At 37.5% G+C, this 13,212-nt stretch overlaps 1 protein-coding gene across 4 annotated transcripts in view; it reads left to right on the top strand.

Annotated features, from left to right (window-relative positions):
- Positions 1-13,212, top strand: part of BABAM2 (BRISC and BRCA1 A complex member 2) — a 176,062-nt gene that overhangs the window by 20,233 nt on the left and 142,617 nt on the right. For all 4 annotated transcript variants that reach the window (XM_087774426.1, XM_087774427.1, XM_087774428.1 and 1 more), the window contains one exon: positions 914-990. In XM_087774426.1, the coding sequence (XP_087630552.1) occupies positions 914-990 (77 nt within the window). The remainder of the gene's footprint in view (positions 1-913; positions 991-13,212) is intronic.

Raw genomic sequence — 13,212 nt, 5'->3', positions numbered from 1 at the left:
GCTGCTAAGGAATTCCAGTATTTCTTTGCTACTGAAACCTGTCATACGCCCACCAGCCCACAGTGGTGAGAGCTCCAGGGACCATTCCTGCCAGTGAAACAATTTGTGTTGCTGTTTCTCCTTTTGCAGATGAGATATTTGGTTCTTTGTTATGCAAAGATTTCAGTACACGACTTAAAAGGTGTGAAAAAGTTGATCATCTCTGGCCTAGACACTAAACAGTTTTTCAGTGACTTTTGTCTTCATAAAATGCTCGCTCATCACTGTGAGACCCAACTGCCATTGCGGTGTTCCAGATAAACAGGGGATAGGAAATGGTCACAGGTCATGAACTTTACATGCTCGGTTGTCATAGCATCAAATACCTGATTTTCTGAAACTTTCTCACCTGGAAGCTTACTGTGAGACTTTTCCACAAGGGAAAAATTAAAGGTTAAAATAGGTAAAAATGACTGAATGTTGATGTATTAAAACTAAGATTCATCCCAGGTACCTGGATGGTGGGGATAGGGAGCATGTAACATGTTACTGTGACATAGGTAGAGAGCTGTGACCTGCAAAATTGTATACAAAGTAAAGAATTTGATGGTTTTGAGTGACTAACTGGTATTATTCTAATAACTCTCTCAAACCACAGCATTTTATGTGTGTATTTTCTGTGTTAAAATGCTAAAGAAGATTGTTGGCACAGATCCTAAAGTTTCCTCTTGCTATTGTGAGAACTGCTGATCAAAAGAGAATGGGCCTCCTGCATCTTTCCCACCTTTTCTTCTTTCGCAGAATCGTAAGGATGAGTATTTCTAGTATTCACAACATCTTTACCATGTCAGTCATCTTTACCCTGTAGAATAATGTTAGCGTCTGCTACCATCTGTAACTGCTTAGCACATTCTTCTCTTATCTTCATTTTTAGCTGTACATCCTTGACCCCTGGACCTAGCTGTGATCGGTTTAAGCTACATATCCCTTATGCTGGAGAAACACTCAAATGTAAGTTAAAAACTATTGCTATTGCATCTTGGCCTTTCTTTTAGTAACAGTGTTCTGTATCATGTTAAGTTTTCCAGTGTGTCTAACTAATTTTAGGAGTTTTGAGATACCTGTGTTTGTTGGGTTTTTTGTTTTTTTTTTTTTTTTTTTTAAAGCTTCAGCTCTAAGAACACACAACTGTAAGAGTGTCTAATTTCTAAGATAAGTTTACAGCCTTCCTTAATATCACAAATTTGAAAACATGAGTCCTAAAAGCCAAAAGTCACAAATTCCTCCCCCCCCCCAAAGTTTCTAATAAAATGTTATGACGAAGACAATCTCATGACCATTTTTAGACTCACTTATGGTTTGTATATGCTTTGTCTTGTTTCTTTCTTTCTCTTTTAGGAAGAATTCTTTATTAAGCTCCAATAAAAGAAGTCTGTCTGTTATTTTATTAGGCATCTTTAAACAGTAACTGGTATAATTCAGATTAGAGAAACGTGACTTCGGTTTTTCTGATTTAGTTTTGTGGTTAAATCCTCCTTATTCCTGGAAGATCTGTAGATAGCTGGCTCATTTGCCCACTCTTCAATTAGTCTGTGTTTTGGTTCAAAGGATTAGGATAACATTTGTATGTTTATAGAAGGTAGAAAATAGTTTTCTAAACACTTGAATTGCTGATAATCTGCATATGAAAAATGGTAAAGTTGTGTTGGTTTTGATCTCTTAACAACTGAAATATGAGAGAGGATGAAGAATTACAGAAAAAGTAATATTTAAAGCTTGGCCATTTTAGATTTAGGGCAGCACTGGTGAAACCACATCTGGAGTACTGTGTCCAGTTCTGGTCTCCCTAGTACCAGAAAGGCATGGACGTATTGGAATTAATACAGCAAAAGACCACAAAGATGATTGAGGGACTGGAGCATCTGTTGTACAAGGAGAGGCCAAGAGAGCTGGGGCTTCTCGAGAAGAGAAGGCTCAGAGCAAATGTTATCAATGTGTATAAATACCTGATGGGGGGAATGAAGAAGATAGAGCCAAGCTTTTCTCAGTGGTGGTCACTGAAGGGAAATGGTCACAAATTGAAATACAGAAAATTTCATTTAAATGTAATAGAAGAACTTTGCAAGGATGGTCAAACAGTGGAACAGATTGCACTCACGGCTTGTGGAGCTTGTATATCTCCGTCCTTGGAGGTACTCAAAACCCAACTGGACATGACCCTTAGCAATCTGTTCTTGTTGACCCTGCTCTGAGCTGCAGGATTGGACTAAGCGGTCTCCAGAGGTGCTGTCCAGCCTCAGCTATCCTGTGAGTCTGTGAAAATACGCTACCTGGAGGAGGAAGTACTTAGTATGAACAGAAATGTTAAATATTTAAAACACTGCTTTGATAGTATCTATTTAGACTGCATTGTACACATGCTATAGCTCTCCGAGACATTTTAAATATTAAGAATGTTGTTGTATTCCTTCTGTAGTAGTTTTTCTTGTCATTATGTAGTGCACTGGAAGCCCTTCTCCTTTGTGAACAGAAATCAACACAATTAAACTTATCTTTAGAAGTACTTTAAAGCTTCCATTTGATACCTATAAGGAAAGCTGTCATTCCTGTTGGTTCTTGGAAGTTGGTCTGGAAGTTTGCTTGTGTGTTGGAGAGAGGAGCTAGGCTCATGTATCAGTCTACTATGACTAGTTTATCTATTCCAAAAGTTTGAAATCATGGCTCAAGAGGCTTACCAATCATTCTTTTCCAAAAGATAAAAATGGAATATTAAGTCCTAGCTAGCAATTATTTTAAGGAAAAAAAAAAAAAAAGAAAAAATATGTGGTTATGCATTTATTCAGAATTTTCAATAAGTAATGGCCATATTATATGAAGCCAGCTATGCTACCAGGTAGATTTTTTTTTCCCCCCCCTTATTTAAATGTGTGGATTTTTAAAAAAAAAAACTTTTTTTTAAAATAATGTGATATTGGGTAGCAGACTCAACCTGTGGAGTCTTGATGTGTCCTGCAATGTGTAGTAGATTCTACTTGAGACTTGATGACTATGATCAAGATGCAGTGAAAAGAAGCTTCATTGGATGACACTGCTCTAGAGAATGGTATCATATTTTCTATGGGACTGTAGTAACTCTCTCATTTATTACCATACAGGGCCCTATTATTACATTCTGAGAGCTTTAAGTCATTACTTGTTTTTAAGTAGAGGCTAGAACTGTTCCTGATTCATAAGGGAAAATTAGTAGATTAAAATGCCCATGTGTGAGGACATAGGCATACAGACTACACTAATATTCTACATGACTGTAGTCCAGTTAAAGTACCTAGAAATATGATTATGGACTATGCATTAAACTTATTGAGATATTGAGAAATCAGCTTTTTCTCTTCCCCCCCCCCTTATATTTTGAATATCACATAAGCAATTAAACAAAACTACTATAATGCTAGTGTTCTTCTCCACCTTCGCAAAAAACAAAACACGCAATTTAACGATGCTGTATATTTTAACATGACCATCTGAAAGTGGTGTAAACAAGTGTATCTTTTCCAGAGGTCCCTAATAATAGCAGTGAATTCAAGTAATAATAATCCTCCACATGTCAGCATTACACGTTTGAAAATGCTGTGCATCGTTCAGTCTCACAGCATGTGGAGTAAATAGTGATGCAAGCAGATCCAAGAAAGCTTTAATAATTCTGTGTTCAGATCTATGATGATGGCAGGGGAAGACAGCCATGGTGTGCAACCAGAGATTTGTAGATACTTTGTTGTAGGCTGTTGCTAGATACGTTATCTTTCAAGGGCAGAATATTTCTGCAGAGGAAAGTTGCGAAATCTGCCAGAATAAAAAGACTGGCTGAAAATGTTCAGGGTCTCCAGCGTATGGTCTTCATTACATGGTGCCCAATACAGGCTGAAGTGTGTAGTTCCTTTGTGGTTTGTGTTACATCCTCTTTGCAACAGATCAGATCTTTGCATATCATCAATCATAACCGCTGCCACTGTACAAATACCCTAGTATGAATCCTACTGTGTTGAAACTGTTGGTATGCTACTTTAGAGAAGTATAACTGCATAGTCACAGTCCTGTTTTCCAAAAGACCAGGAAGTTCACTGTTTTTTGAAAAAGGGGAAAGTGTACTTGCAGGCAAGGCAGTCACTGACTATCTGTAGTATAAAATAATTGTTTTGTTAGCTCCGGTAAGATCAAACATCCTGTGAGTTAAGAATGGCTTATTGGTAATTTTAATACATTTTTTTGAGATCCAATTAGGTAGTTAATTGTTTTTTTCCAGATGTCGCATTCACCTTACTCTTGCATGTATTCTGAACTGCTGGAATGTTATACTGAACAGTTAATTAGCTGCAGCCAGGAACCTTGGAGATATCCACAATTTTATACTGGAGAAAATTTTGTGTTGGTGTTGGAGATAAATTAGTTTGTCATACTAATACTCTTCCATCACACATCAGAAATTTTTAAATGGTGCTTTCTGAGAGACACTTTTACTTTATTTTCGTCTGTAAGGGAAACGATAAATTTTGTGTTTTCATGGCCAGAATGGCTGGAAAACTTGAGCCTACTCTTGCTAGACTGTCAATTAAAATCTGAGACAGCTGTATTGTTTTTGTTAGTTCATCCAGCACTCACTGCTGCTACATTAAACTCAGTGCTTTTCTTTATATTTGAATTTTTCAAAGCTCTTAATAGGAGTTTTAACTCCAAGAAGACTCTCTGTAATATCCTGTAAGAGGTTGAATGTGTGTTCCAAGGACAAAACTTACTCTGAGTGGTATGCAGAGCTGTCCTTTATTGCTAACTAGGCAGCCGTATCTGCTGAGTAAAGTTTGTTATGCTTTCTGGGAGAAGGATTTGTGTGTTTTGAGGTGAAGTGTTTTGTAACTCTTGCAGGCATATTGGGCTACCTTGCTAAAACATCAAGGCAGATGTCATAGTAGAAATTTTCAGGATAAGCAGAGTTATAAGCTGTAATAGTCTTTATTGAATAATATCAATAATTAAAATACAGCATTAAGAATCAATTCCTTGGTCATTGCAATTTTGTTTCCTCAAACCCTGGAATCTCTTGCTTTTGGTTTTCCATTTTCACTCAAGCTTTCTCTGCTGCTTGCTACTAGGAGAGCTTGACTCTTTGCCTGTGCTCTTCACATTTTCTTTTTCAGGCACTGATGCCTCCCTCCCTCTCTGTCCTTGAGTGCTGTCATCTGGAATTTCACGGTGATTAAACAATGTGTTGCCCTTGTGATGCTACTGTTCTCTGTGGCCTCTTGAACTCTAGTATTTTCATCTTCTGTCTGATTTTCACTGTTTTTGTGTGAGTGGATTACAGCTCTGGGTTCTACTGCCGCCACTTTGGTTTCCTTGATCCTAAAGAATGTTTCTTTTGTCTTGTTTGAAGCTTAGTTTTTATTTCTTTTGCTTCCGAGTTCTGTTTCTTAGTTTCTTACTCATTTTAGTTATAGGCCTTAGAGGAGGAAATCACAGTTTTGCTGCCTCATTAGTCTAAGAATATTGCCCATAATATACTGTAGAGAATTTCATCTGCTTTTCTTCCTGTGATGGAACTCTTTCAATAAGTTCATCTGGTCTTCCTGTGGCTTTCTGCTTCAAGGAAGTAATCAGAAACAAACAAAATGATAAATATGGAGAACAGCCTGACCTCCTTGCTGCGCTGATTTGCAAATTTGTTTGCTAAACACTTGTTTATTGTGCCAATAAACAATTGTAAAAATTATTTTACAAGTTATTGTAAGATTTAAGATTCTCATAACTAGATTGCTGCAATGCACGTGTCGGTCTTCTGTGCACCATTAGGTTATTGCGCACAGGTTGTGGTTTAGTTGAGGTTCTTAAGGGAAGGACTTTTTGGTTGCTGTAATTCAGATTATACTTGGGTGATATAATTACCTGTATGGTAAGAAGTGTCTTTTTGCTAGGTCATGCAAAATACCAAAGATTTTACCGGGCAGTATGTTTTCTGAAGTTTTGCTGAGTCTTGCTTTACGTGGCAGGAGCAATGAATCTTCCTTCGGTAACCTGTTCATTATCTAATGAACGTGCCTAATGGGAAACATCGAGAGAGAGTCTAATCTTTTTATTATATTTATTTCTTCTTAGAATACAAAGTTTACAACAATATTTTCCTCTTTTAAGTAATCACTTTCCTCTCACTTGGGTTGTTGTTTTTGGGGTTGTTTTGACACTTTTCACTATGTTCTGGACTTCCCTTGAGCAAGTAAATGACAGAAGTTTTTGCAGGTATTAAGTCTTAAATAGTATATTTCTGCATCAAGAGAAGTGACCTTACAAGTATCTATGTACAAGTGTGGACTTACAGAGGTTTAAAAGATTTTAGGTTAGGCCTCCACATTGGTATTACCATAGTGCCTTCCTCCTTTGTTCTTTCCATCTCTCTTCTCCTGTTTGGGCTGCAGTTACTGATGATGGTCTACAGTCCATTTGCTTGAACGTATTTGTCCTTCACTTTCACCTTTCCTTTTCTGACCTATCCAGTGTCTCTGTTATAACTTCTCCAGTGTTGCCTGTCTTCAATTTCTGCCAATATCTTATCGTCTCTAGTGTTATCTGTTGTTCTCATCTTTGTCCTCTTCAATTATAGTACTAAAATTTCTGAGAAAGCATTTGTCTGGCTACAGAAGTGCAAGTAACTAAGATTGTCCTGCTGCCTTCTTGTTCAGCTTGGGATCCAGCTCACTTACTTTTACTCCGTTTTTGCAGATTTGCCCACTTTACAACAGAACATAATTTATCCTTCTGTATGCAGTCTTACACCTTTTTTTTTTTTTCCTCCTGCAGCAGCATTTGTCAGTTGAAGTTAAAGAAAAACAAACAAACAAAACAAAACACCACACCTGCAACCCTTTGTCCAAGAACCAAATAACCATCCTGCAAATCCTTCCTATATCTTTTTTCTTTTATTGGAAAAGTGGGACTTGATTCACTTGTCTAACTATAGGCGTCTCACTGAGTTTCCCTAGGGTATCTTGCTTGGCCTTTTCAGCTGCTGACCCAAAGGGCACTGATCTCTGAAAAACCTTGTGTCATAGCTGCCATAAATGTGCCCTGAGGCATCTCAAATGACACTAAACAACTTGGTTAAACAACTGAACCAAGCCCATGGAGACTGGGTCCTTTGCAGCTTTGCATGTAATAGAGTAGCTAGGATTTCTTCTGGAGTGTCACAGAGGTATAGAGGTTTTCTTTTAATGCAGTCAAATACCTTTTTTTCAATTTGTCTTTTTATTAAGAGATATCTTCGAGTCTTTAATTCTGACTTTTCTGCCTTTCCTTTTCTGATACCTTGATTTGGATGTGAGTCAGAAATGAAGCTCAAAAGCATCTGAGCCTCTTCCTACCAGATGTTGTCTCTAAGCTTCAGGAATATTTCTGACTTCCACTAAAAAACCTGTAAAAAGTTGAAGCTACTCTTGGTTTACTCTAATAGGATTATTATTTATGGTCAGGTTAGCAAAGGTCACACAGTATTCCCAAACACCATTTGAGGATAGCTGTCCTCCTGTGTGGGCAGAAGTCCTCCTTCAACAGATTGTTTTAAGAGGAGCTTCTGAGGTTTAATTATCCTTCTCTACTTGAGAGAAGAATAGCTTGGCAACAGCAACACCACAGCAAAACCAGAATTACTCCTGTATCTTCTTCCAGTAGTAGTTTTGTATTTACCAAAGTCGTATTGTCATTTCAGGAACTGTATCCTTCTTGCCAATCAATTAATAAGGGGCTCTATAGGTAGTGTATTATTATGCTTGACTTAAAGCCTGTAGAGCAAAAATCTTTAGGGTGGAATGTGGTGACAAGTCAGCAGGTCTGGATTTAGTTCATTTAAATCCTTTTGTACTGCTGACTATGCTGACTTAGTATCTTGGTTGCAGATCATAGTGAATAACTGATTTTTTTTGTACCTGTAAAGACAACTAACAACATCTGTTTTAGGTAAGAATTTGTTTATATAACTAATCATCGGGTTTTGTCTACAATTTGTGTAGATACTAGAAGGGATAGGTTAGCATTCTGAATAGATGAATAATATAATTCTACTTACTCTCCTTTTCTTTTTAATACTCAACGAGAGCAGTTTCTTTATTTTCCCAAAACTGATTCTGCACATAGGATTGGTCACTTGCATCAACACTGTTCCCTATTATCCGTGAATGCATTTCATGATCAAGTTGCATTTGGATTTTTTGTTTGTTTCTTACAAGCCAAATGGGTTGATCTCCTTCATATGATGAATTCCATTCAGATTGGTCTTATTCCAGGCTGCAGTGGACACACATGTTTATTCTACATACTTAGTGCTGACTTAGAAATTCTTGGGGTCAGAAAAAGCTGAAGAATATAGATATCCTTTCAAAAGCAGAATTTAGGAAGTTAACTGGTATGTTGCTTCCTAATTTTGCCGCCTTTAGGTAATCAGGGATGCTAATGCTGTGGCACTCTCAGTATAACATCTTTCAGTACTACCAAATTTACAGTATGGTTAAAATAAGAAAGAAAAATACCCCAAAAATGAAGTTATCAGGAGAGGAAAAACTGTGTATAGGATAGGCCAGTGGAAAGCAACTGTAAGGATTTAAGAAATTTCTCAGAGTTACACCTATCTTGCTTGTAGTCAATCGTTACCGCTTTGTTAGACTTGCTTATGCATTTTGATAGATGAGAAAAGAACAATGTGTGTGTGTGTGTGTGTGAAAAGAAATGATAGATTCAAGTATTAATATTTCTATCTTTTTGTCTATTGGGAGCATATTAACTTTTCCTTTGAAATCCTGTAAAGTAAAATATTTCAAAATTTAATGCTGTTTGCCCAAGGAGAAAAAAGGAAGAGAAAGTAATATTTTTGGATAACGAAAAGCAAAATATGTATAATACATCCTTTTTCTATTAAATTTATCTTTGATTCCATGGCTTTAACTTTATTGAAGTACTTTTAAATTCTTTAGTAGTATTTCATTGGAAATGTAATTCCACTGAAGTAATTATTGGCTAGTGTATCTACAGAAATGAGATAAATATGGTATGAGTGTGAAGGTTTTGCTTGCATTGTCCTTAAACTGGAATGGTCATGGTCAATAGCACTGTGGAATGCCACACAGTTTGCCTTCTGTCAAGGGAATAAGAGCAAACAGTTGAAACATATGATGAACTACATATTCAAGTGCTGGAGATGTAAGGAAAAGAGTATTTGTTTCATTTAGGCAAGAAGGGGAGAGAATGCAGGGCTATATTGATTTTTTTGGTGGTTTTGCTTTCAAAATTAAAATGGTAACCATTGTCAAACTCTTAAGCACAATAATTTTGCAAATACCTTTATTGGTTGAAAATTTTATGTTTTTATCCCAGCACAATTATATTTGAAGAGGGTAAGTCCAGGTAATATCCTGTAAGTATTAAATAAAGTAGTTGTTAAAAAGATCAATATTTCTGCTAGGTCAGGACAAACTGGTAGCTGGTGGTTCAAAATATTTAACACCTTATATTTTGTAAGCTCACTGCAGAGACTAGTGTTAATATTTATGTGAAGTAAAATCAGATTTGCTGTTGCATTGGCCATTGTGATTGTTTAAATACCTTTTATTTGAGTGTAAAGAAGCATTTTTTTATTTATGCGTCATAGCCCTGCCAAGCAAACTGTTAACTGCAGTTCTGATTTCTCTGGTTTGTGGTATTTAACAAGAACAAAACTCAGCTTTAGGATTGATTCCCTTAATCTTAAGTCTGACTTGTAATGGTGTATTTTTGTTGAGAATATGTAACTTACGAAAATAGCTCATGCTCATATTTGCGAATAGGGCAAACTCATTCCTCGGTACCTAAGGTCTCTGGAGTCAAAGGTGTTACTTTTTCTGTCCTAGCATGGTAAATTAAGCAAGGCATAAGAGAAACTGTATGGAAGGGGAGAGAATGAAGCAGAAAAGTTACAGAGGCCAGGGGTCACATGGGTGAATCATGGAATGTCCTGAGTTGGAAGGGACCCACAAGGATCATCAAGTCCAACTCCTGTCCCTGCATAGGACAACCCATCCTATGTCTGAGGGCGTTGTCCAAATGCTTCTTAAATATTGTCAGGCTTGGCACTGTGACTACCTGCTGAGGGAGCCTGTTCCAGTGCTCCACCACCCTCTGGGTGAAGAACCTTTTCCTAATGTCCAACCTAAACCTCCTCTGGCCTATCTTCCTGCCGTTCCCTCGGCTTCTGTCATTGGTCGTCAGGGAGAAGAGATCAGTGCCTGAATGTCTAATATGGTTCAAAAAAAGGTTCTTTTTTCTTTCCTTTTAGCAACTATTGAATGTCTTTGGTTTCATGGCAGAAGTGAGACTTACTAGAATAAGATTTAACTGAGGGGATGCTTTTTTCCTCTTTGAATATGTGAAAAAATTGTTCCAAGGTCAGATCTTATCACTTTCAATAGTAAGACGCTGTATTTAACTGACGGACTGAAAACCACTGATGATAGAGAAGCGCTGCTCTTTTCTAACTGTTTAGATTGAAGTGGAAACACTATTTTGTTCTGAACTTTTTTGTCTTTATTAATTGTGACCCAGCCTGTGTGAGGTTGATTGTAGCAGAATAAATTAGGGTTTACATTTGGTTAAAAAACCTGTGGTACTGCAGGAAGGAGGGTGTTAATGATTCATTAAATGTTATGTTTCTGGTTTAGTTAGAAAATAAGGACAACAGTATGATTTTTTAGGTTCCATGAAGTTTTAAAATGTTTTGAGTATGGTTTCAGCACTAGTGTTTTGTATGATTAACAGGCACTGAAATAAGTTTTATTTATTTTGAAGCCTGGAGAACGTTTCAGCCATGTACTATATAGCCTTTTGGAAGATAACTGTACTATAGAGAGAAATAATCTTGTGATACACGTTGGCTTTAATGCTGATATATTGGGTCTCAAAATTACTTTTACTGAAGGGACTTGGGAGTTTGGATTTGAGGCATGTTTACCCTGGGCAAGTAGAAGCAATTATAGCAATTTTAAGTAATAGTAACAGAAAATCAAATATCACAATGTTAATTTTGATTCTGGATTCTGTTCCTTGTACTGAGTAGTTCTTTGATATCAGTAGGTCATGAAAACTTTTTAAACCAAAATATCTGCATAATTGTTCACTCACTGTGGATAAGGACTGATAGGCCACCAATATTCAGTGGAAGAAAGGGAGTGACAGAAGGTAGTAAAGAAGAACTACCTAAGCATGTGAGAGAGGTAATAGATTGTTTTGTCCACCTGCAACTGTGATGTGCCTGACTTCAGTGTGGCCACACATCACACCTGAGTGGTCGAAGAGAGCACCATCCCCGGCTGTTGGCCCTGGTCCCACAGCAGGAATCACTGCACCAGGATATGGAGCTGACCTGAACCCCAAATTGTAAAAGTTTACCACCTAGCATGTTAAACTAGTAATTCAGATTTTAATTTACTGTCGTACTTGAGCACTGCATATGGTGATGTTCTCGGAGCTGCTTCACTTCATGTTGCTGTAGAACTGAAAACACTGGGGAGAAAAAGAGTTTGTACCTGCTTGAACCTTCACATTGCACCTACTGTCACAGCTTTCCTGAGGTTCACCCATTAATGTGGAGCTTGCAGAGGTGAATACAGTTTACTGCCAATTTTGCTACTCTAAGCAGAGTATTGGAGTCGCCTTGTGATGTAAGGTTCTGTAATAGTTTTTCACTAATCAAATACGGAGGTGTGGTATAAAAATATTCAGTTATTTTGATCCTTCTTTTATCCTAAGCAGCCTTTTGTAGTATCTGTGTAGTTGGAGTGCAGTTCTTGGTGGGCTGAGTTGTAGCTGTGTGTACTCTGTTTCATCAACTCTGTTAAAGCAGGAATGCAGAGGATGAAAAGCATGCAACTAGGAACTGCAGTATGAAAAGTGTGTGTTAAATGAGTTACTTAACATCACATAAGAACATGGCAAAAGCACAGATACAATTCTTTCCTTCAGAGCAGCATTGGGCTACCTAAGTCACAAGCCAAGCTGCTTCATTGTGCTCTGTTCTGAGTTATTCATAACACGCCTCTTTATCTATGAAGCAATGGTCAGTCAAAGAATGTTTTAAGGTGCTGTCTCCTTCAGCGTATAACCTCAAGAGCTGCCTGCTCTGTACATGGAAATTGGTGGGGTTGTTGTAAGAAGCCGTACATGACTTTTTAATTGTAGTAAATATGAAGAAAATGGTTGAGTTGTGGTGGCATAGGAACTGTCCAGTCTAGTGAACATCAACTTTTCTGAATTCTTCATTGCTGTATTACAGTTTAGGCAGACTAGTAATTATTTTCTCTTACTTAATATAGGTGCATTTCCTGTTGCAATTTTATGCAGTTTCCTCTAGGATTGGTGCCTGCTTTGTTCTTCTTTTAAATGAAATAAAAGATTGATTTTATGTTGACTATGTTGGATATTTTAGCTGGTGGACCTCTACTCTTCCCTACACCCCATACTTACATGCGCTCCTGACATTTGTGAAAGAAAGGTAGGAGTGCGGACAGGGGAAACCCGCACTTTGCTCTCCTGAGTCACATGATCAGCGAGTTCATGATTTGGAGCGATACTGTAAAGCACACCTACCCTAGACGGGCTGTTGGCTTCTTGGTCATAAGCCCTCATCCTCTGCAAATTAATCTTTTACAGCACCCTTGCTTCCAGCTACAGTCAAGATAAGTTTACAGAATATTAGAAATTAGAACTGTCATGTTGAATGTCTTGAGATGGCGAAATCACTGAGCCAGCGATGTGGATTTGCAAGATTTGTTCAGCTAATGCTTTTCTCCAGTTCTGCATTCATAATTTTTGAAAAATTAAAAGGTAGTTTAACTTTCTCCAAACAGAATTGTTTCTAAGGCTTACCACACTGGTTTTACTTTGCTGTGTGGATTTTAAACAAGAGGTAACACATAGTAGGTACTGACTTCTTTCTTCTAATGCCTGCTACCTCACAAATCTGCTTTATGCAAAAGCTCAGAGTTACTCTTTCATATCTTCATAAAGAGGAAAGAGTGATTGGGAGGTAGAAAAGTAATGCTAGATACGTATTTCCCCCCCCGCCCCCTTGAATTGTGGGTGTTTTTTTACGAGCTCACATGCAGAGAACTGCCTCTTGACCTATATGAAGTCTGAAGTATGTTTACTAGTGAAATAATATAACCCAAATTT

The sequence above is a fragment of the Nipponia nippon genome, unplaced genomic scaffold (genome assembly GCF_047370975.1).
Source record: "Nipponia nippon isolate SJK-2023a ecotype South Korea unplaced genomic scaffold, ASM4737097v1 scaffold_4, whole genome shotgun sequence".
NCBI classification, from domain to species: domain Eukaryota; kingdom Metazoa; phylum Chordata; class Aves; order Pelecaniformes; family Threskiornithidae; genus Nipponia; species Nipponia nippon.
This window is presented reverse-complemented; position numbering and strand designations above follow the sequence as displayed.